This window comes from Lasiosphaeria miniovina (genome assembly GCF_030549165.1).
Source record: "Lasiosphaeria miniovina strain SMH2392-1A chromosome Unknown B0T26scaffold_4, whole genome shotgun sequence".
Classification (NCBI taxonomy): domain Eukaryota; kingdom Fungi; phylum Ascomycota; class Sordariomycetes; order Sordariales; family Lasiosphaeriaceae; genus Lasiosphaeria; species Lasiosphaeria miniovina.
In genome coordinates, this window is record NW_026848223.1 from 6,320,338 (window position 1) to 6,342,411 (window position 22,074).

Here is a 22,074-nt window from a genome sequence, read left to right on the forward strand (position 1 = left end):
TGGTCCACTAAGCTAGAATGTCATCAACAGGCTTGACAGGCTCTTGAAGGTATTGTTGAAGCTCAGAGACGTAGGCGGGGGTGTCGTAGTAGTCATGGCTGGTAAGGTACGTATTTGGGAAGCCTTGGACCTCTGCAGGGACTTCGGGGACCTCGATATGGGGGCAATGCTAGTCGAAGAACGCAGTCACTAGGGCTATAATATCGAGGGCCTGTTCATTAGGTAGGTACTTCACAATCCACTTGTCCTTATGCCCAGGGTGCAGAATTATCGGGACCCAGTAAACCGGCTAATTTCCAACCTTTTGATGTATTTCTTGAGCTTCGCAATTGGGCGATCAGGGCTTTGAGCCAGGAAGACCTCACTTTCGCCGGCCAAAGGAAGCTTGGGCGTGGCGGCAGGCTCGGGGTGTGGCAGGCGAATGTTAACGGCGATCGCGACTTCGGGGGGCATCATTGAGCCGGCCCTGGATCGGCGAGGAAGACTGGCTTCGTGATCCCGTAGGCGGGCAGTCGGCCGGTTCGCTCGTTGCGTTCGTCTTGGTGTTGCGGGCGGCTCTGCAACGACGATTTCTCCCTGTGCCGAGGCAGGACCCGGGCGAGCCGGTGCATAGGCAACCCGTCGATTAGAAAGCTCTTCAACCAAGTAATACATCGTAGGGATAACCTCACAGAAGAGTGGCTTCCTATATTCGAAGCGCTTAGTGATGACTTCGAAGGGTTCCAACTGGGCTTTGACTTCCTTCAAAATATGCCAGTCTTCGGGGCTCAACACATCGGCAACAGGGACTCTTTTTGACGGGTCAGGGTTTTGCAACGACGGGAAGGTCCAGTAATCTAGGACATCGCGAAGCCGAATTGCCCTCTCAATCCTAGAATAAATAGAGTCCCATCGAGTACTGTTATTTTTTGTGCTTACTTGCCGTTATTCTTTCACGAATTTGATCCGCCTGGCCAGCGAATCTTTCCTCTACCCAGGCCTTGATCGTGTTGGCTGACTTCGGCAACAGGGTTTCTGTTAATCCGGGCGAAACCAGGGCAAGCATATGGCGGAAGGCAGGGCCCTCGATCATGTGGAAAGGAATAGAGTCTTCAATGACCCAGTCGATAACTGCGTCCTTGAAAGTTTCTGCCAAATTCACCGGAATAGGCACAACACTAGGTGATCTTGTTGATGCCCCGGAGCGTTGCATATCTAGTACGCTGACGAGCTTCCGCTTCTTGGCTGACGGCTCACACTGGTTTGCAAGATCATACTTGTTATGTACGGAGCCGAGATGTGAAGCCGCCGACGACGTAGCTGTTGAACAGAAAAGGGTAACATCGTAACAAAGGGCACAAATCCAACTGCAGCCGTTAAGTCGCTCCCCGGCCGGGCTCAAGCCCACAGTAAAGACACCCCACTCGCGAATCCACGATGTTCTTTTTTTCTTTCTGTATATCCACACCTCCAATACGTGCCGGGTTCCCTCTGCCATTATAAAGGGCTATGTGTTCATATTGTTAGAGAGCCCGCGGCTCTCTAACGCGCGCAGGGCTTCGATGCGGCTTGCGATGGAGGCAGTGCCAGGGAGGAAGCTTTCGATGGATTGGGTCGGAAAGGAGCCTTGGGCCGAATTCGAGCCGGGGGAGTTCGGAGGACTGTCAGAAATGGAAAAGGGACTTCCGGGAGGGCTCGTCATCGTGTTGACAGGTTGGACTGGCTTCAATTGCGGTAGAAATGCGGGTTTTCGTAAGTATGGTGGTGTTTAGAAAGTTGTTTAGAGGCTGCTAGGCAAATGTAGGATTTTCGCCTGGAAAATCCTTTATTCCTGCGCCGGGAACCCCTGTTGACACCCCGAACCCGGGAAAATGGGCCACAAAAATGGCCCCACATATGCCAAATATGCTAATATAATCCGTATTTACGAATCTACGGCTTCATATTTGTATTTGATTTTGTATTTTTGGCCTATTTGATTTGCCTATATTTGTATTTGCTTTGTTTGCATTACTATATTTGCATAGTTGCGAGCGCTGCCCGCTGTCCCACATCTGCTGCCGCTCAGACGACGGCTTGTGTGACCGCTTGTGCACGACATGGCTGGTCCGGAAGCCTTTCGGCCTCGTGTGGAGGGGTCCCGAAAACCCGGGCCGGTCAATTGTTGCCGAACTGGCTTACGGCAGCAGGTTGCACGTCAAGTTGCACGCCCTCACACGACGGGATTCTCGCTCGCTTTTCGACCCGACAGCAAACCGCGCCAAGCAACCCACACCCGACCCACCATGACTACGTCTAATTAGGGACCCGTTTTGAGAGGATTATATCCAGCGGTAAAAACCGATTAGAAATTTTCACCAGTTCCGACTAGGTAGGTAATTATCTAGAAGGGCTGATGAGAGGGAACGGAGGTGAGTCCATTCGCTCACTATGTGGCAGCCAGTGCGTTTTGACCCGTTTAGAGTGACCAGCCTCAAGAGTAAGAGAATAAAAAAATAAAATCGAGCATCCCTAACGCCCAGCGTTATTAGTGCACACCCTGAGTCCTGGAAATTCCAGTAGGACCTTTGGGCTCAGCCCTCTAGTCCCGTCCCCCAAACTTCCCATCTTTTCCTCCTCGGCGCCCTGGCCACCTATTTACCTGACGTGATTCGCAATGATTTTGCAGTAGCTATGGCCGTGCATTTCTGCGCAGTCTAGCCCGCCATTCCAGTTGCCCCAAACCTTTTGCTTTAGCTTCTTTAGCTCGTCTTCGTGTACAGCTGGGATCATGTCCCATTGGGACAGAAAGCAGCAGCGCGGGCAGCGGCCTATGGGCCTGAACGAATAACCCGAAAGCGAGGCGGCCTTCTCTTTTCTGTGGTTGAAAAAACGAGGGTCTGTCGGCGTTGCACCAGTCAGGTATTTTTCGATCTCTTCTTGTCTATATTGAGTCGCTAGACGATCTCTGATTGTCCTTCCCCCCTCTTTCTGCTTGCCCCATGCCACCCAGCTGGTTTTGCAGTGTTGCTCAATTTCTTTGAAAACATGCACGGCTTGATCCGACAGCTTGGCTGCCGTGCTAGATTTCAGAGGTTCCTGTGATGGGCGGATTACGGAGCGGAATGCAAAGATTTTATCATTCGCCCCGTCTATCCACCTGTTGTTTTCCGCCGAGGTTGTTATCACGAACCGGTCATTTTTGTTGTCGCCCTTGCAGACGAACAAGCAAGCCGGATATAAATACGGTGGCGGGAGGTTCTGGGGTTGATCCACCTTGATGGCCAACTGGTCAAGCTTGCTCATGAGGTCCTCTAGGTATTGCTTGCGTGGTCAGCAGTAGTATCGATCAACGTTTGGCAGTCAAGAAATTATGGACTTGGAGTAAACGTACCCAGGGAGTGGCACGACTGTGCCACGATCCGTGCAGTTAGCTCGAGCACCCCCAAGGTGGACAACTTGACGGGCCTCCCCAGATTCGGATCCTGTGGAAGATGGGAAGTAGCCCTCTCCACTTCTAAATCCTTGGCGGTGGCCTGATTCAGTTTGCCCACATGTTCATTGCAGATATCAGAGAGGTCCTTTCTCATTTTAATCCAGCCATTTGAGTTGAAGGCTAGGAGGACCTGTTCGAGATCAAGGCGATTTGATTTGTCTGACTCGAACGCAGCCTCCCACTTATAAAATACGTCGTCAAAATAAGTCCGTAAACTGGTCAACGGCTGGACAAACGTGTCGGGTGATTTCGGACCTTTGTCTTTGTTTTCCGCATGTATCTTCCTCGCGTCACGCAACACTCTCCTGTATTCGTCCTTAATCCCGCCTTCAACTTTATCCAAGCCAGGAATGGGATCGGCCAGTGCGTCACACGCCCTATCTGCCTTATCCAGTGACTCACCAAGTCTTTTGAAGGCGTCGTGGAGTTTTGCAGGCTCATTTGCATTCGATACCGCCGTAAAAGCCTCGTTCATGGCTTTTGCAGTCGCTACAACCTCCTTCAATTTTGGTAGCCTTTCGCTGTATTTTTTGTGCTCGATATCTGCCCTGTCTTTCACTGGTTGGAGTATGACATTGCTATGATGGCATACATTCAGGACGAAGTCGTTCGCGTCCAGTAGGGTAGCTTGGTACCTGTCATTGTCGGTATGGGGACGGCTCAGCTCGCTAAGCACCAGAGGTGGAAATTTGGCCAGATTGATTGCTGCCCTTTCGGCATTTATGTAGTCGGCCATGGAGAAATGGCGAACGGTTTGGACAACTTCGGCTTTGTCCACGCCCTCGGCGTAGCCACGCAGAGCTTCCTGGGCGACATTGCCAGTGGGGGGTGACCTGAGGAATTGAGCCACAAGTCGTTAGCATTCGCAGAGCATCATCAGTCAAAGTGGCCTTGTCTTGTTACACGCGTTCATACATTCGCGCTGGAGAGGAATATGAAAAGAAAGATGGCAAGACCTACATGATGACGAGATGCGAGTGGTTTATAGCCAACTAATACCACCTTATCGGAATAGCGCGTTGTCTGTCCAAGGCAGCTGTTCTCTGATCCGTTTTGGGGTTTGGGATGCGAAAAACAGGGTATCCAGGAATGAGGAAGATGGGAGGGAGGGGGGGGAGGGGGGAAGATGTCAAGATGCGTGTGCGTGGTCGTGGATAACCAACTGACGGCGAAGATCTTGGTGCGACTGCGACAACGGCTGCCAGTATGTGTGTGACTGTGTGAGGCTTGAAGACGTCGGGACCAGGTCACCAGACAGCAGTGGCTGCTTGGCTGGTTTTATCAATACTGTGACTTTGGACATGGCAAGCCGAGCCCCGCTCTTGCCGTCCTAGTCTTGTTTCTATCTGTGACTTTGGACATGGCAAGCCAAGCCCCGCTCTTGCTGTCCCAATCTTGTTTCTATTCTTAGCTCTCCGGGGGCTGGCTGTCATCCGAGGGTCTGGCATGGTATCAGATGGGTGGGGTCAAGGTCAGGGTCGGGGCCGTCGTGGTGTTTGTGGTGATGGTGGTGATCGCGACGTATGTTGGTGTGTGGCGGTGCCTTGGCCTAGTTGACGTATTGGTTGACGTGGTGTTGGTTGGCGTGGTGTTGGTTGGCGTGGTGTTGGTTGGCGTGGTGTTGGTTGGTGTGGAGTTGGTTGGCGTGGTGTTGGTTGGCGTGGTGTTGGTTAGTGTGGTGTTGGTTGTTGGTTGGTGTGTGTGTGGCGGTGCCTTGGCCGAGTTGGCGTATTGGTTGGCGTGTTAGTTAGCGTAGTGTTGGTTAGTGTGATATTGGTTGGGCAGGACGGCGTAATCAATTGCTGCATCTCACGTTTTTCTCTTTTTCAACCCAGGCCAAGGTGTTGAGCCCTAAATCCTGTGAGAACTCGGAAACGTATCAGATAACCCGATCAGATAACCCGAGCTGGCTTGCTGTACTGTCTCTTGACGGCGCTTCACGACGGCGGCGGTCATCCATTGGGGCTACCAGGGGCACCTCAGCCGCAGGAATATCATGGAAGGGTTTCCGAAGCGTCCTCCCTCTGGCACAGCAGTTGCAGTTGGTTCCTCAAGTTATGGGTTGGGCCGCGAGAACGCGATCACGATGGATGAGATGGCTGGTTGCTGGGGGCGCCTGTCCGCTGTGGCGCAGCGGGGGCTTGGTCAGAGGTTTCAACGAAAGGCACGGACTCGCCCCACTTATCCGGACGGAAATAACGCGCACTGATCGATACGGTACAATACAGCAAGGTACTTTACCTCTTATTACGGAATACCTGCAGCGCAGCCACGAATCCACAAAAGTGCGGATCGCGCGCCGCTGGTACCTTGCGCGAAACAGAAAAATCTCGGGGGGGTTGAAGTAGGTTCACCTTGGGGACCTACCTGGGTCTTGTTAGATCGACCGTCTTCTTCCACTTTTGGCTGCACACCTAGAACACGGTTCGAAGAGGTATATAACCCGACGACGTCTCGTCCAACATTGACGCTTGGGACCGCACAACAATTACAACCCCAATCCCAGCCACCCTCGGACTGCCGCAGCGAAACATACAGTATCGCTCTCTTCACTCTTACACAAGCTCGTTCACACTACTGCTACACCTAGACCAAATCCGCGCCAACCCATCTGTCTCCTTATTACCCAGTACCCACAGGCACAATGGCAGGAGCTGGGTCCGGGATGTCTCTTCATGACGGTCTCAAGGCTTTGACCGACGCTGACTTCAAGGTCGCCACGGTAGCGGCGTTTTGGAGAAACAACAAATGGAATTCACATGTCCTTGTTGCCGACGGTGGAGAACCCGTTATGAATGTTGTTTTTCAGGCGGGCGAGTTCCCGGCCTCACTCAAGGCCAAGGTCGAGGAACACGCTAGTGGTGAACACGACACGGACAAAAACTGGTACAAGGTACTTCATGGAACCGGCACAAGCACTCCCGACTCCTCCAAGACGAGCACCGGCAGCTCAGACCCAGCCACGCCGCCCAAGATATCCAAGGCACCGACGCAGTCGAACAACCAAGGTCCCGCCAGCTCAGCTCCTCCTGCCAGCTCAGCTCCTCCTGTGGCTAGCATCCGTCGTAGCGACACCACAGCCAGCAATATCACCACGGCCACCACGGCCACTGCCACCACTGTGCAAACTCTACCAACTACACTAACATCAGTAACCTCGGGTCTTGAAGCGTTGGCAATGGACCACCCGCATGGTAGTACAGTTGGCGAACTTTATTTCCCCTTTGCCACGGCCCGGGATAATGAGGGACAGTATCTCGGCTGGATATTCGCGCTTGACGAGACCTACCAGCACTGGATGCTCAAGGATACCGACAAGGGTGTTATTAAAAAGGTAAAGGAAGGCTCGTATGGGGACGAAATGGCAGAAATGTTTGAGGACGGTATTAGGGGCTTTGCCCTTCCTGTCGACTGCCTCGATAACAACAGATGTTTCACGATGGAAGAAATGAAACATTTTTCTAGCCAAGGAACCAAGAAGCCACTGAAAATGTCACTAGCGCCTCTGGGCGAGACTGCCTCGCACCTGAAAACGGCGAACCAGATGTTGAAGCAAAGACGAGACAAATTGTTGCAAAAGAAGCACTAAACTTTAAGCCGCCCAACGTCCAGTCTGGCACCCTCGACCACACCACCCCTGCCACCACACACTCATTCCATTGACCGAAGGCATGGCTGGCGAGACGTGTTATAAAACCCCCCCTCCCCGCTGGGACGGGAAGCAAGCCTACGCCGTGGGGGGCTGTCCTCCCAACTTTCAGACATGGCAGGCCGTGTCGTCAAGCATGGATGGGCTGGAATAATATTTGGGAACAGAGGTGGAACGCGGGTTTTTCGTTCCTTACTTTTTTTTCTCCATTATATGTGCGTGTGTGTGCGGGTGGTTGGTAGTTGCCTTGGTGTTGCAGGTCCGACAGATACTCGGCTTTGCGAGCGTGCCTAGAATTAGAAATCAATGGCAGTGCCCTGTTTTCTCCCAATTAATAATCAGCATTTTGGAGTATCTTGGTCTCCCTATTCCTTTGCCAGAAGCCAACTCAATTAAGTCGCCAATACGGTTGCTGTTTATCTGTCAACATTCGCGTCTCTCAAGATTCCAACTTTTGGGAAACTCGTTATTGCAAGGAGCACCGAAAACAGGAAAAAAAAGAAAGAAAACCCGGTTGACAAGTTAGTTATCTTACAAACCTAGCTAGCAACTTAATTTAATCTTGATTGTTCCTCGCAGGATGCCCTTTTCATTCGACTTTGCCATCACCCCCTCACCCTTTAATGAGGAGCAAACTCTTTCAACTGACACTCTTCTCCCGAACAGAAAATCGGTCATCTGCCTCTGTATATTATAATGTGCGGATTCTGGCCGCATATTAATCTGACAGTAAGCATCAAATTCCATCACTAATCTCATTCAATATTTGTGTCAAGCTCAGCCCGACCAGCGACAACTGGTGCTCCCAGACCCCCGAGTCCGCGTGAGGCCCGGCCCGCCAAGAACACATTCCGAAGACCTTTTGACCAAAGCGGCCCAACGCAAAGCACGTCCGGCCCAGTGGGCGGAGGGCGCGTGTGGATTTGATCATGGCGGGAGCACCTGTCACTTGTATTGCCTGTGATTACTAGCCATAACGGTACGGTACTAGCCTTTTTTTCGAGTCCGAAGACCTAACGCACGACTTCCACTGAAACATCTGTACCTATTTTCGTGACCAGCACCAGTGGCGGCGTCATGCAACACGGATCTCGCGCCACCAAACCTGACCGGAAAAGGGTATTTGGGTAGCGGAAGGATGGACGCAAACGGATTCGGGTAGCAGAAGGATGGACGCAAATGGATTTGGGTAGCAGAAGGATGGACGCAAATCGATTCGCGGGCTCCTTGCGAACCATCCCGAGCAGCAGTTGTCGGCGGCGCAGAGCCTCAGTCACCGATCCAAAGGCAGCGGGGCCGAATGATTGGCTGAGACAGCCAGGCTTATGTCGCTTCCGAGCGATCGCTTCCGAGTCCGAGCGATCGCTTCCGAGCGATCGCTTCCGAGTCCGAGCCAAAATCCTTCATACGGCGCGGCGCCGGCCCCGGTATTTTACCGTTGGCCGCGCCGCCTTGAAGGAAAAAAGAATCCCGAAGGCTGTTTTGCTACAAGTAAGGGTCTGAGAAAGTTCCGACATGCGGCGGGGCCGCTTTTGTCGTTTCCGAGTCCGAGCCAACATAATCCATACGGCGCGGCGCCAGCCCAGGTATTTGCCGATGGCCGCGCTAGTGGGAATCGCGTTAGCGGCCAGGTTCCCGCTCATGTCGTTTCCGAGCCCGAGCTAACAAGTAATTATTTACCGATGGCCGCGCTGTTGGCCGCTTCGCCTCGATTAAAAAAAGAAGGCCCAAAAACCTTGAGATAAGCGAGGATCCGAGCCATTTTAGCGCACGGGGGGAGTAGGGAGAAAGGCTTGACTCGACTCCTAGTATGAGCGACCACCCCTTCAAGTCGCTCGATCCTCTCCCTGGCTCCCATTACCAGGGCATCGCTCTCGAATCGTGGAATTCAAGCGTTTGGTTCTTTAGCCGTTGGGCAACGCGGGGACGGACGTCGTCTACCTTCAAGGCGTACAAGGGCGCATCCGTCTCCCGGTCAAATCTTCTTGGGCAACTGATGCCCTGTTTGGGCCCCAGGCCCATTCGCCTCTCAAGGGCGGTGCAGACCCACCGCGGGACTTGGTTCATCCCGTGGTGGGGCGGTGAGGAGAAGGGAAGCCGCTCATCTTCAAACGTGTCAGGAGCGAGCCTCCGCCCCGGCCTGGCAGCCCGCATGGCTCCGCCGGATTTCTCGCTCAGGTTGCGCGTCCCAAACGCAATACCGGCCAAGCGCAGCCGTGCAAAAGGAACAGAAGCGCCCTAGTGGCCAGTGATTTCGGGCTTATGCTTGCCGCCGATCAACTGCCGCTGGTAGATTATGTCGCCGTTGCGCGATAGCAGAGGTACACGCCGAGATTCCAAGTTTGGCAAACACCCAACGGCTAGATAGCGGGTTCTCACAGTCATCCTCTCCTCGTGAACGAGGCCTGCTGTCTACTGGCAGCTCTGGGTTGCAAGTAGCCGGAAACTGCAGAAGCAAACGGACGTGACAAACCGATGCCACAAGCCACAATGAGGGCTCTATATTGATGTATCACACCTGTGCATCGAAATGACAGGTCTGGCCAACAGACTCGTCCTCACACTCCACGCTGCCAACAGTTTCCTACACTTGACAAAATTTCCGCGTGAGTCGCATTAATCCACTGGAATAGCATGTATTTTACTGAAGTCTACCTCTTGGGGCCAGTCAAGGAGCAATTTCTACTTCTGGGGACAGTGCCGAACTTCTGTAGATTGTGACAACACTGATCTGTTCTCAAGATGGTAACTAAACTCCTGTTCTTATTAAAGACAACGCTCACTCGGAATTAGGCGACCTTTTCTAGAGTTGATCCCACCCCGTTTCCCGAGCAACCACCAACTTGCCACAATTGCCAAGGGCCCAGCGAGCGGTTTATAACGCAACAGTCGAATCGCAATGGGAACGCAGGCCGTCCTTATTACAAATGCCTACGTTGCCGCCGGTTTCTTGTCTTTCTAGACGACCGAGGCAACGATCCGAACAACCCGCTGTGTCACTGCGGCGCTTCGAGCAAGAAGCAGGTAGCGGGTCGGGAGAAGAAGGTTCCCCGGGGGGTACACTACGTGTGTAGGCTAGGGACATGCGACTTCTACCAGCCGTGCAACGGCATCGATGGAAAGCAGGTTTCGGTGGAAGATGATCTTGTGGCACATTTGGCTGCCCTTGGTATCCTGTAGGCTCTCGATCATAGGTATTGGCTGCGGCGGCCACGCCCGTGACAGAGCACCAGACACTGGAAACCCATCAGGGTGGAGACAGGTTGTCGCCAATACACTACTGATTTGAGGCTTGCATCGCGTGAAATCTCGTTCTACCCGTCCTGCCCGTTCTACACTGCCCATCTTGGTCACGATGCACGAGGTAAACAGTTTATACTTGGCTAAATTTTCAAGGCGAAGTGAGGGAGCACTCTAAGTGAGATGCAGTTGCAGCGCAACCCGCGTAGCGTTGCACTCAATAACAGGATATAGACATCTTAGCGAACGAAAAGGAAGAGCGGGGGGTTTCTCGTCGATGCAGGAAATACATAAAGCGGAACGAGTTGTTGAATCATCCTAGCAATACCCAATCCTTCCCCTTGGCACTTCTTCTGAATACCTGAATATAGACGGAATGGAGAGGGTGCGCGGATATCCCCTCAACGACCTCCTTCCGGATCGAAGCTGAAACCCGGAAGCGGTCCGACCCGAAGCAGTATTCTACGTAGTCGCGCGAGCCGGCAGAAAGTGCCTGGGAGAGGACCTGTGGCAACGCGACTTCCGAAGCTGTCTCAAAAACAGGGGCCATCTGCTGCTGAACCCGGCCCTCCCACTTGAAAATGCGGCACTCCGGACCCATGTCATAAACAACGACGCCAAGTTTGACTGGTTCTGTGAGTCTGCCAATGCCCGAGACCGCGTCGAGACAGGCGATTCCAATGAAACCGGAAAACCCGGGCATGTCTACGTAAAAGATGCGGTCCAAGACATTCCAGCTGTCTCGAGGGGCAACGCTGCTGATGGCGAGCGTAGGATTGGCGGGAAAGTGAAAGGGGGGGTATTGCGTGATGCCCTTGGTGGCCGTCTCGACAGAATCCAGAGTGGCGGCAAGGTATATAGTCTGAAGCTGCGTCCAATCACTCAAATCGACCTTTTGTGGGCTCAGGTAATCCACCATTACGGATTTGTCGGAGATGCGGACGAATTGATTTCGCCCAACCATTTTGAGATGTATTCCGACGACCGGGAATCTGCGGCTGTCGGATAGGCAGAGAAGGTACCCAGTGTGGCCCACAAGATTTGCCCACGGGTCCGGGGGCACCCAAGGCACCCCGAGCTTGGTGGTGATGCGCAAGCCGCTGTTCGTAATGGAAAACTCGGTCATGAATGACTAGGAGGTGGTGGCGAAGTTGCGAGAAGCATGAGCGAAGTCGGCAGGCGACGCGGCCAATATGCCACAGTACGGCCCGATGCGGCATCTTTCTCTGGAGTCCCAGGCCAGAATGCTCAGGTCGTTGATGCGCTTAATGATCTCTTCTTGCAAGCGTATGAAAGCGTTAGCTCCCTCGCCGTATATCAAGGCCATGTCCTCTGGGAGGGTTGTCGTCCTACGCGAAGCCCAAGACATCCTCACAGCCACGGGGATGCTGCCGAGCCGGCTCAGGTCCTCACCGAGCAGAACCCCCAGCCGGACGCCCGTGATCCGCGATACTGCGCCCCGGAGGGCCGCCTTGGTACCTCTATCATTCCAACCCCGATCATAGAATCGCACCGCGGTCGGGACAATCAGCTCCTGGAGCGTCCATCCTCTCGTAAACCATCGGCATCTCTCCAGCTCCAGTTTGGTAGCCGCGCCCTGGCCGATAGGGAGGTCTTCTAGGTACGCGAAACACACTGCGGAATCCCTGTACCATCGGAACATGGAGTTTATGGCTTCCGAGAGCTCAGGACTGCTGCTCTTGTCGATGCAACAAGTGTCGATCTAAACGTATTCGAGGTTGTGTCTGACAGCCTCGCGACCTGAGTCGCGAATTTTGTCGTATTCGGGTCTGCTCTGGACGTCTGCGTAAGTCGTCCTGTCTTGAAAGGAAATCTCGCTGTCGCGCCAGGTATGGGAAAGTATGGCGTACGGTGGCGCGACCATGTGCTTCTCGAGCTTCCCAGTATGAACATTGATGAGCCACATGGCGACGGAGAGGGAGCCTAAGTGACGCCGATTTTGCCGTAGTGAGTGGTGCACGTTTGTCGCGGAGGTACGATCCGATCACAACGGCAGCGGAGATGAGAAGAGGACAGGTGCGGGGTTGGGCTGAAAAGCGGCGGCCAGGCTTCCTCTGTTGGTTGTTCGAGTGAAGGTTGTGGCAGTGCTATTAGACGAATGGCAGCAAGCTTCCCTCTTTTGTGCAAGACCACTGGTGCAAAGTTATCTTGACAAGGCCGAAGCTGCTCCATTAGCACCATACACGGAAGTGCCTACTACCTTCACCGAGCACAACTAGTTGCCCAGAACTATAGTGCAATATACATATATCTGCCAGTTCCCTTGCGGCATTCAGACCCCAACCCAGGCACCACCTCGGCCGCATACAAAACCTCGCAATAAAAAATGACTCGACGTCTTGTCCACCGAGACTATGAATCCCCGAGTTCACAAATGTGGGTCTCGTCGCTGTCACCACAGCCACGAAAGCGCGGCAACTCCTTTGCTCGCCTGCTCGCCTGAACCTCACGTATCAGCCAACCCCCAACTGTTTTCGCAGGAAGGCGAATCTTCCCTAGCACATACAGCATGGTGACCCCCAACGCCCGCTGTTCCGTGCCACTGTTTCATCGCGGCGCTCCGTCGGACATCTGAGCCTTATGCAGCCACACTCAGTGTGCGTAAATATTCCAGGTTATTAACCCTGCTCTCCCCACGCTCAAATACCGCCCTCCCCCGGATCTTTCAACTTCAACACAAATGCCAGTAATATCCGTTGTTCACAATGTCTCAGCTCTGTTCTGTCTGCAGACTGGTTCCATACCAGACTCTCTCATGCCCGACAGCATCCGACGTCCGCAGAGTACATGGGATGCGAAAGAAGCGGATAAACCCCGATATCACGTTGGTTCCCTTTGGCGACTACTCTGATGTGGATCTTGGCTCTCTCCGGAAGCTCAAAGCCGGCGCTCAAGCATGCCAGCTGTGTTCCCTATTCTACAACACTATCAAGAGAAGGGGTTCTTGGTATGGGAACAATTTGCCGATTCCCGAGGACGACGACAACATCATCATCAGAACGGTGTGCGATCGGTTCCATTCCTCCATAACGGAATCCATGGGGGCTTCCGGCGACCTGGCCCTCCTCTCGGTCCGCAGACTTGCGTTGATGGTTTGTGTAGCCGCGGACACGGAGATTGATGGGGTAATTTGGAGACCCCACGACACCCTGGCTTGCTATACGAATATCGTGCAGCCCTGCCACTTTGACGACTTCGTCCAAGCACCAGGACCGGGTTCTACAACAGGCCCTGAGGAGCAACGTCAGCCGCGCCTGCTATTCAGCGCAAGGAAGCGCCCCGAAACGGTCAACATACAGCTGCTCCTTGAGTGGATGAATATCTGTCAAAGAGATTATGACTTGAGCTGCTCCGTCGAGGAAGACGAAGACGAAGCCGAGCCCCAGCCACGGTCTCGCACCGAGTGCGTTCTCATTCTGCCGCCAAACTCGCTCCACAGAATCGGTATTGCTAACCCGACATTCTCGCCCATGCCCTAGGTTGATCCGATTCATTGATGTTGACCGAAATTGTGTCTGCGTCTTGCGAGACATCGACCTCGCCGGAACCCGGTACTTGGGCCTGAGCTACTGCTGGGGCTGAGATCAGGAAGTGAAGCTCAACGCCGAGAACGAGAAACTGCTGCAGCTGGAGAGCGCCTTGCCACTGGACGGTCTTCCTCAGACCATACAGGATTCCATCCACCTTGCTCGCCTGTTGGGTTTCGAACACTTGTGGGTCGACGTGCTCTGTATCTTTCAGGGCTCGACCGAAGCCGACAGCCAGGACCGGGCGGTTCAGCTCGGCAATATGAGGACGATTTACCGAGAGTCAAGCGCGACGATTGTTGCAGCCTGTGGAGAAACGGCTGACGCTGGCCTCGGTGGCCTTCGCCCTGGTTCCCGCACGTTCAAGCAGCAAGTCGTGCAGATAATTTCTCCCGAAGAGGACCCTGTATTCGGCGGCATGGCACTCGTCTCCACCTGCATTTCCAACCCTACCTGGACTCCCTCCTGCCACGGTCGTTCAACCTACGAGGAGGACTTGGAATGGAGTGCATGGAGCAACCGAGCATGGACGTTTCAGGAGTACGCGCTATCGCGCCGCCGCCTCATATTCACCCCGGAGCAAGTCCAATGGTGTTGCGACGGCGCAATGTTCTGCGAAGAATCGCATCTCGAGGCTCCGGTACTGTACGGACGCGGGTTGTTTGACATGCCTCTTCACGCTCAGCCCCTCCAATCGGGAAATCTGCTGTCCATGAAGGTGATCGACGGACCCCTCGCTCGGCTTACGACTAATCGACAAAACCTTTGAACCAAGTTCAACCTCTCTGTCCAAGCCTACACCGGACGACAGATGACGTGGGAGGGAGACGTTTAAGATGCCTTCGAGGGCGTTCTTGAGGCCTTCACAAACATATCCGGCGAGTCCTTTCACTGGGGTCATCCACGATCCCGTTTCCCCCTCTCGCTGGCGTGGAGCTCTCCTTCGCCCGATTTCCAGCTACGGCGTCGGACGGCCGAGACGACCTTACCAATGACATCACTGAAGCAAAGAGTTCGGCTACCCAGTTGGTCTTAGATGGGATGGGTAGGGTCGATTCGTTCTGCTCTTGGGCCAGACAGAACGTCATTCCAACAGCCACCGTAATGATTAGCCATTATAATGATTAATCACTACAATGTTTCGCCATCATAACGGTTTTGAGTATGTTATTAAATAATTTAGAAGGTGCTAGTGTAAGAACAAGAGCATTGTAGTACATTCCGGCACATTCCAGAACGTTCTCAGGGGCAAGGGGTAAACATCCTAGTGGGTCACCAATAGGGGTGACCGTGACCAAGATGTTCATGTATAAGACACCCTCTTCCTGTCCAACGGAGTTCGGAAGAGGGATATATCAATCAAGAAGTAACCACCAACCGAACCACCTTCTATGTGGCTAAACCAGAACCCAATCGTGATTGTCACTACCAGAATGACATTGCAAATGACCTTGTCATTGTCACGAAGGAGAGGATTCGACTAGCATAACACGCAGTATAACCATGACCTGTATTGTGGAATCTAAATCCAAGGAAGGAAAAGGAAGGTGTTGCGGGGAGCGGGCAAGGCGCGGGGTTCTGGGTATGGTGCGGACCACGTGATAGGTACGCACAGACCACACTCCAGCGCTACGTCATTAACACCACCACGGCACCCGCCGTGACAGTGTCTCTCTGACGCAGAGTGGAGATATGGCCCTTCCGAGCTGGAAGTCGCCTGCCTCGTATGGTCCGTGAAGAAGCTAGACCTCTCTCAGTTCCTCATCTACGGATCGTTCCAACCTTTGGCTCGTTAATGCCTTTGTTTACCTGTCTTAGTATTAGTTGATCCTAGTTCACCTCGAAGGAAAAAGAACCTCGTACCGGACGCTCTAAGTCGGCTGCGAACGGCCGACGACATGCCTCCTGACGAGCCCGTAGTCTTGGACGACGTGTGGTTCACGTACGCTGAGGCTTGTATGGAGGACAGCTTGCGGGACAGCTTCCGCCAGGGATATGCTGATGACGTCAAACACGCCCCTATCATTGAAGAAATCACCAAGGAGGGCGGCAAGGCTAGGCCTGGCTACCCCTTCGTTTTGGACGATCAGGGCCTGCTATTCAACGTGCACCCTGATGGTACGAGAAGTCTCTGCGTGCCCAAAAACATAGTCAATACGGTTCTGGAGGGAGCGCATGACAGTAAGCACCATTTCGGCAGAAATCGGATGCTCTACGACTTGAAGGGACAGGCTGCAAAGGAGGCCTGGTGGTTAATTGACTAGGAGGTTCTATATAGATTATCGGTTAGGGTGTGATTCTGTTGGATTGGCTATTGTCAGATGGACAAGGGTTGCATGTGGAATAGAGCTCATCCCAGCTGAGCTCTGGTGTGGTCATCCGAGGTGAAAAGAGGCTCAGGGGAGCTGAAATGAAGTGGCCAGTTCAGCTGGTGTGGCTACTTTTGCCACCACCATTGCCACCATTTACAACTATAATAGAGGCCCTCTGGCAGGACCAAAAAGAACAAGGAGGGAGATCAATGAAAAAGACAGTTGAAGGGCTGAATCCAACAGATTCCTTGGCCATCTCAGTGCGGCCTCAGTGCGCACTGAGGTACAAAAAAGCGGGGCTAAAATGCTTTGTACCCGTACTAGTCCCTTTTAGGCAAGCGGTGTAAAAAATATCCCTGCATCTTTTCTTCTACTCTGTACCCTTCTTTTTCTTCTACTCTACACCTTCTTTTCCAGCTAGCCAACCAAGCCATGCAGAACAAAGCCAACTGGAAAGACCTCGAGGGTCTTCTCGACCCTGAGATCCAGCCTATTCTCGATGAAGCTCAAGCTACTTTCAGCATGGAGTCCCAAAGCCAGCCGATTGAATCCCAAAGCCAGCCGACTTCCCAGTCCTCCCAGCCCTCCCAGATACGCCGAATCACACAGGGAAACTTTGCCTATACATCTGAGATGTACGAAGCTATCATGGAACTTTTCCGGGAGCGTACAGTGGCTGGTGACTTCAACGTCCCTCGCGCAGGTGCCCAAGCAGTCGGGCTCGATATTGTTGCTACCAAGATGAAGGAGTTGTTTCCAGCCTTTCCTTGGGAGAGCAAGAAGATTAAGACCAAGTACGATTCCGAGAAGAAGAAGTACAGGTACTACCTGGAGTGGAAGAGCATTAGCGGTACTTCTTTTGACGAGGAGGGTAGAGCTATTGGCTCTGACCTTCAGAAGGAGACCTTCCTTGCCCGGTATGGTAAGAATGCAAAGTTCCTTTTCAACGTCGGCCTTCAGAACGTGGATCGATATGCCGACATCTTTCCTAACGAACGAGCAACCTGCGAATTTGCCTACGATGCGATCGATCTAGCAGACTTGAGCTCCGATAATGAAGAGTCTAGACCTGAAGCGGCTGATAGCGATATCCTTGCAAGACTTGTAACACCACAGCCTGGCTCATCTGCTTCAAGCCGTATACATGGACAGAAGCGGTCTATACGGGAGGTTGAAGAAGCATCTCTAGGCAAGAGCTTGGAGAGGGCAGCAGCTCGGCTAGCAGTAAATGCCTTGGAAGAGAAAGAAGCAATTGTCCAGGCCCTTTACAACATCCAGGATTTTTTCCAAACCGAGCCGTCGTTGAAGGACTTAACACCTATTCAAAAGGCTCGGTTGATTAGCAAGATCAACGTTAGCCGTGAAGCAGTCACTTGGAATACTCTACAATCAAACGAGTTAAAGGCAGCCTATATTCAACTTTGGCTTGAAGAGTTAGCTTAAAGAGATGTAACTAGTTCTATTGAAACTTTGCCCACATCTTTCTTGCTGCAGTTGCTCGAATGGCTTCACTCGGGGTGTTTGCCACTAGATAAATTGCTCTCTCTCGGCAGACTTGTAATATCTGCTGTTCTTCCTGACGCCTTACTACTTCAGCCTCGCCATACTGTGCTTCTGCCTCTCTCTGGCGTGCTCGTTGTTCGCTAAGTAGAATGAAATTGACCAACCCAGTAACAGCATATATAATACGCGTCTGGTTCTTCAACGAATATTCTGGACCGCCACCCTTGTTGAGGATCCGGAACTTCCTCATGGCTAACCCAAATGCTTGCTCAACCCGAATCCTCCATCTTGAATGGCGGAGGTTGTAGAGCTCTTCAGCATTTTCAGGTCGCCTCTTTGCAGCTCGCCACTCCTGGAGATGATAGCGAGTACGAGGAAACCCAATGACAATCCCTTCCCGCATATTGAAGCCACTATCGGCTAGGTAGTATCGGTTCTTTGGGGGCTGGAAACTCTTGCTTGCAAATACCCAGTTAAGTAGGGTAACATCATTAATAGAGCCTTCAGCACCAGCAAGGACGTATGTAAATTGTCACGAGCCTTGGCAGGGCAAACCATAATGGCCCGTGCGCTCTCGGCACCCCACTATACCCCCGCACCCTCGATCGTACCTTTGTAGACTTTCTTTCTTTCTTTCTTTACTTTTAGAATCCTAAGACAATGGTATAGCCATACTAGCGACTCTTCTTCCTAGATGCTGTTGACCGCCGTCACAGCAGGGAGCTCAGTGGGGATCAGTGCGTCTAGGACTGAGCACGACTGAGCATTTAAGGCAGGAACTCTGATTGGTTGCTCATAGTTCTATATAGGAGCTGGCAGCACGCTCTCTCTGGAGAACGGTTCTGCAGCTATCAATGCATCTGGTTAAGCATACATTGGTTGTGTGTTGAAAGCCTGTCTTTCGCAATCTGTGCACGATACTCCTTGTCTCCTGTCATCTCCTACCTGCCGTCCAGACCCCCACAATCCTAGGCCGGGCCTAGCTCCGTGGACCTGTTGTCCAGATTGTAACACGTTGATAGCTCTCACCGGCGAAGGAAGGAGTGGCTCGGCTCTGTGAGAGTCGACCCAGAAGGCAAGTACGGCTTCCGATACTGACTCAGCGACATCCGTGGAAAGCACGACTGTCTCAGTACCCACACCCCAATTACCCCAAAGCCCCTCGTCGACAACTGCACAGGACCTGTTGGTCGCACGGCTCGCAAACCTTTCAATCCGGAGCAACGGGATGTCGACTCGCGGAGAAGGATCAGTTACGGGGGAGACGCTTCCCTCGCAAGTGACGATGGCCGACTACCAGGCCCTGAAGGCCGACAACGAGCGACTCAAGACCGAGGTCAGTGGCTTGCAGAAAAGGACTAAGAAGCAGGAGAAAGAGCTTGCGACCAAGAAACCCAAGCTCAAACAGCCACCGACCTACGAGGGTGATCAAGCTTCCCTGGAGGGATGGTTGACTACCCTACGCTCCTACTTCAAGTATCACGACGCCATGTTCCCTGAGGCAGAAGATAAGATGATTTTCGCCTCATCCTGCATGGGGGGAAGAGCCAAGAGGTGGTTCAGCAAGTTCGAGGCTGAGTACAACACCTTCACCAACCGGAACGCCTGGGACGATATCACGACAGACTGCTACCAGAGCTTCGACAAGTTCTCGGAGCATATTTCGGCCCTGTTCGGTGAAGTGGATGCGAAGCGACGCAGCCAGGCTCGACTCAATACCTTGAGGTAGAAGGGAGCCTTGAGCTCCTTTGTGCCACTATTCCTGGAAGAAGCCACTAAGACGGAGTGGGACGACGAGAGCCTGATCTCGTACTTCTGGAGAGCCATTAGTGACGACGTTAAGGATCGATTGGCCTTGGACGACATGCTAGAAACGCTGTTGGAGCTAATCGAGAAAGCCGTTAAAATGGATGATCGCATCTACTAGCGGAAGGCGGAGAAGCGTGTCAACGAGCGCCAACCCGCATCCGCTCACAAGGCCAACGACAAGAAGAAGTACAGGGGACCCTCGACTTCGTATGGTACACACGCGGGACCTATGGACATTGGTACGGTTAGCACCAGACGTCCCGCGCCTCGCAGCAGCAAGGAAGGGTCATGGACCCGGAAGCCGGTAACCTGCTACCGGTGCGGTAAGGAAGGACACTTCGCTCGAGACTGTCAGGGCACCCCGCTTCCCTCTTGGAAGCCGGTTCCGGACCCACGAACAGTCTCTTTAGTGGCGAAGAATGGTCCCTCTCCACGCCAGCAGCAGATGGACCTGCAGGAATCTGACCAGTGGCGACGCCCCGTTCGGATTACGGGCTCCCGTTCGCACTCGGCCAGCCCTACCTGCAGGACCCCAGAGAGCTCGGACGACGCGGACTCCTGGTAAGAAGTGCCTGGACCCGCGCGCGTTCCTCGGAGCTCAGGAGTCTCGATCTCGATGGTACAGCCTTATGTGAGGCCCTCCGTCGAAATCAAGAATGAAGTCGATTCCAGATCGGAAGAAGAGACGAACCCCCTCGGTCAGGGACCGGTGGAACGACTGGAGGAAGTTTTGAGGCAGGTCACGGAGGCCTCGCAACTCTCCCTCACGCTTTCCCCGGAGGCGTTCGCCTTCTTGGCAGGAGCCGGAACCGATATGGAAGATGACCTTGAGAACGACCTCGACGTACAGGCTGCCCAGCGGATCGTTAAGAGCCTAGAGGAAAGCATCGAGGAAGCCAGGGACTTGGCAGGAGAAGGAAGACGCCCTCCCGCCTTATCCACCATTCCAGACGAAGAAGCCGGAGACGCGGCGCGAGGAACGTTAGAGGACCGACTCCGGGCAGAGTGGGAGTCTCTCGTGGACTTTGGTCCACCCCGTCCCGACTCGCCTAGCCAGTGGCTTCACGGAGGAGACCCGAATAACTACCCGCAAGAGTTCACGGTTGAAGGAGTTGGCATGGAAGCTAGCAGTCTCACAATCGTCGGGGCTAAGTACTGCTTCCATGAGGAAGATGCCTCAGCAGTACACCCCGGTCACCACAGACACTGGAATCTGGCTTGGCAATTCTGCGTACATGACGCCTGCGAATTGCACCTTGCAGAGAAGCTAGAAAACAACCTGTTCCCACAGAGGCAGCAAGGGGAAGTACCCGAGCCGGTTGCCCAGGGCCTTCCTTGCCACATGCAGAGGCATTACCGACAACGCTCCGCGAGAACAGACAAAGAGGAGGAGACCGAGAACAACCGCAAGTTGGTTCGGTTCGAATTGGTCACCCCGCTGGCCTGTTTCCAGGCCGGAAGAGGATCTGTATACCAGTGCCCGTCGGAGCGTTGTGAGATACACAAGGAAGCAAATCTACGCCTATTCCACCGATGGGCAGGAGCAATTCAGGAGGAAGAAAGGAAGTCTCATCTCACCCGGACAACGGACGCGTTTTCCCGCAGACAACCCAACCAGCTCCGATATTCTCCCGCCCGGACGTCGGGAAAAGACTAGGGGCCCCCGAAGAGGGACAACGGGCGGCCCGACAGCCGGTAAAAGACATCCGGACAGTCCAACCCTGTGTGAGGAACATTCGCCGTTTCTCATGGTACTTGTGGAGACCCAGTACGGCTCGCACAAGGCCATTATCGATTCAGGGGCCGAAGGCAACTACATCGACCCTGATATCGTTAACCAGTACCGCGTCAAATGGAAGGAGAAGGACTCTCCTTACCCGGTACGAACTTTTGATGGTCAACCGTCGGCGTACGATGATGGTTTGATAAACGGAGAGGTAGAAGCCCTCTGGATCACGGTCGAAGGAAGGAGGATGAAAGCCTCCTTCGACATCGCTAGATTGGCTAGCGCGGATATCCTGCTGGGAAGCGCTTGGCTTCGCCGAGAGGATCCACACATCAACTGGAGAGACTTCAAGCTTGAGTGGTCTCGGACGGTTGCGGGGATAGAAGCTGAGAAGTCACCCCTTGGAGACAGGGCCTTAGCTCATCCTAACCCGACTAAGGAAGAGTCAGAAGATAGGAACGATTGGGATATCGACCCCAATGCAGCCCTATGCATGTTCATACAGGTTTCCGCTGATCACGAGAAGCCTGGGTTGGAAAACGTGCCAGAGGAATTCAGGAGGTACGACATCTTCAAGAAGCTCTCGGAAAGTGGTCTACCACCGCACGGGGACTTCGACCATGAGATACCACTGGAAGAAGGGGCTAGGTGAAGGGTGATCGTCACCTAGATCACGGAATGCGGTAGGCTATTCGTGAAAAGGTAGGTAAATTGATGATCGAGGGAGGAAGCTCGGGAGCACTGCCCTGCCGAGGACCTTAATGTGGTCCTTTGGTGGGGCAGACGCGGTCTAACCGCGTCAGGGTAAGCCCCGCTTCCCTATGTACCTATGT

General features: G+C 53.4%; 9 protein-coding genes across 9 annotated transcripts; 6 read left to right on the forward strand and 3 right to left on the reverse strand.

Moving 5' to 3' along the window:
- Nucleotides 1-452: 452 nt before the first annotated feature.
- Nucleotides 453-1,477, reverse strand: B0T26DRAFT_676805 (uncharacterized protein; the record flags this gene model as incomplete). The annotated part of the gene is made up of 4 exons (XM_060440017.1): nt 453-635; nt 667-836; nt 919-1,237; nt 1,448-1,477. 4 exons carry the CDS (start codon nt 1,475-1,477, stop codon nt 453-455), a joined length of 702 nt encoding a protein of 233 aa, XP_060297464.1.
- Nucleotides 1,478-2,413: 936 nt separating this feature from the next.
- B0T26DRAFT_713898 (uncharacterized protein) lies at nt 2,414-4,549 on the reverse strand. The gene is made up of 3 exons (XM_060442150.1): nt 4,415-4,549; nt 3,353-4,287; nt 2,414-3,272 (listed from the first exon to the last, which is right to left on the reverse strand). Coding segments are annotated over exons 1-3 (1,593 nt in total). The 5' UTR covers nt 4,417-4,549; the 3' UTR covers nt 2,414-2,616.
- Nucleotides 4,550-5,830: 1,281 nt separating this feature from the next.
- Nucleotides 5,831-7,389, forward strand: B0T26DRAFT_713903 (uncharacterized protein). The gene has a single exon (XM_060442151.1). It carries the CDS (start codon nt 6,099-6,101, stop codon nt 7,041-7,043), a length of 945 nt encoding a protein of 314 aa, XP_060297466.1. The 5' UTR covers nt 5,831-6,098; the 3' UTR covers nt 7,044-7,389.
- Nucleotides 7,390-11,475: 4,086 nt separating this feature from the next.
- B0T26DRAFT_741525 (uncharacterized protein) lies at nt 11,476-12,270 on the reverse strand (the record flags this gene model as incomplete). The annotated part of the gene is made up of 2 exons (XM_060443982.1): nt 11,476-12,066; nt 12,145-12,270. 2 exons carry the CDS (start codon nt 12,268-12,270, stop codon nt 11,476-11,478), a joined length of 717 nt encoding a protein of 238 aa, XP_060297467.1.
- A 1,067-nt stretch (nt 12,271-13,337) lies between these two features.
- B0T26DRAFT_713904 (uncharacterized protein) lies at nt 13,338-13,956 on the forward strand. Its single transcript, XM_060442152.1, has one exon. The coding sequence runs from the start codon at nt 13,403-13,405 to the stop codon at nt 13,841-13,843; it is 441 nt and encodes a 146-aa protein (XP_060297468.1). The 5' UTR covers nt 13,338-13,402; the 3' UTR covers nt 13,844-13,956.
- A 14-nt stretch (nt 13,957-13,970) lies between these two features.
- B0T26DRAFT_630281 (uncharacterized protein) lies at nt 13,971-14,222 on the forward strand (the record flags this gene model as incomplete). The annotated part of the gene is made up of 1 exon (XM_060436270.1): nt 13,971-14,222. A coding segment is annotated over one exon (252 nt), but the record flags the coding sequence as incomplete, so codon positions are not given.
- Nucleotides 14,223-15,486: 1,264 nt separating this feature from the next.
- On the forward strand, nt 15,487-16,214 carry B0T26DRAFT_713906 (uncharacterized protein). Its single transcript, XM_060442153.1, has one exon. The coding sequence runs from the start codon at nt 15,790-15,792 to the stop codon at nt 16,153-16,155; it is 366 nt and encodes a 121-aa protein (XP_060297470.1). The 5' UTR covers nt 15,487-15,789; the 3' UTR covers nt 16,156-16,214.
- A 2,777-nt stretch (nt 16,215-18,991) lies between these two features.
- B0T26DRAFT_645057 (uncharacterized protein) lies at nt 18,992-19,435 on the forward strand (the record flags this gene model as incomplete). Its single annotated transcript, XM_060437681.1, has 1 exon — nt 18,992-19,435. One exon carries the CDS (start codon nt 18,992-18,994, stop codon nt 19,433-19,435), a length of 444 nt encoding a protein of 147 aa, XP_060297471.1.
- Nucleotides 19,436-19,681: 246 nt separating this feature from the next.
- B0T26DRAFT_614340 (uncharacterized protein) lies at nt 19,682-19,903 on the forward strand (the record flags this gene model as incomplete). Its single annotated transcript, XM_060435955.1, has 1 exon — nt 19,682-19,903. A coding segment is annotated over one exon (222 nt), but the record flags the coding sequence as incomplete, so codon positions are not given.
- Between the last annotated feature and the right edge of the window lie 2,171 nt (nt 19,904-22,074).

What these genes read in the sequence shown, in the direction of transcription:
- B0T26DRAFT_713898 (XM_060442150.1), bottom strand. An exon ending in ACAGTCGTGCCACTCCCTGG is followed by an intron (nt 3,273 to 3,352) that starts GTACGTTTACTC and finishes AGCAATACCTAG; the next exon opens with AGGACCTCATGAGCAAGCTT.
- B0T26DRAFT_713903 (XM_060442151.1), top strand. Translation starts at nt 6,099, where the DNA reads ATGGCAGGAGCTGGGTCCGGGATGTCTCTTCATGACGGTCTCAAGGCT.
- B0T26DRAFT_713904 (XM_060442152.1), top strand. Translation starts at nt 13,403, where the DNA reads ATGGGGGCTTCCGGCGACCTGGCCCTCCTCTCGGTCCGCAGACTTGCG.
- B0T26DRAFT_713906 (XM_060442153.1), top strand. Translation starts at nt 15,790, where the DNA reads ATGCCTCCTGACGAGCCCGTAGTCTTGGACGACGTGTGGTTCACGTAC.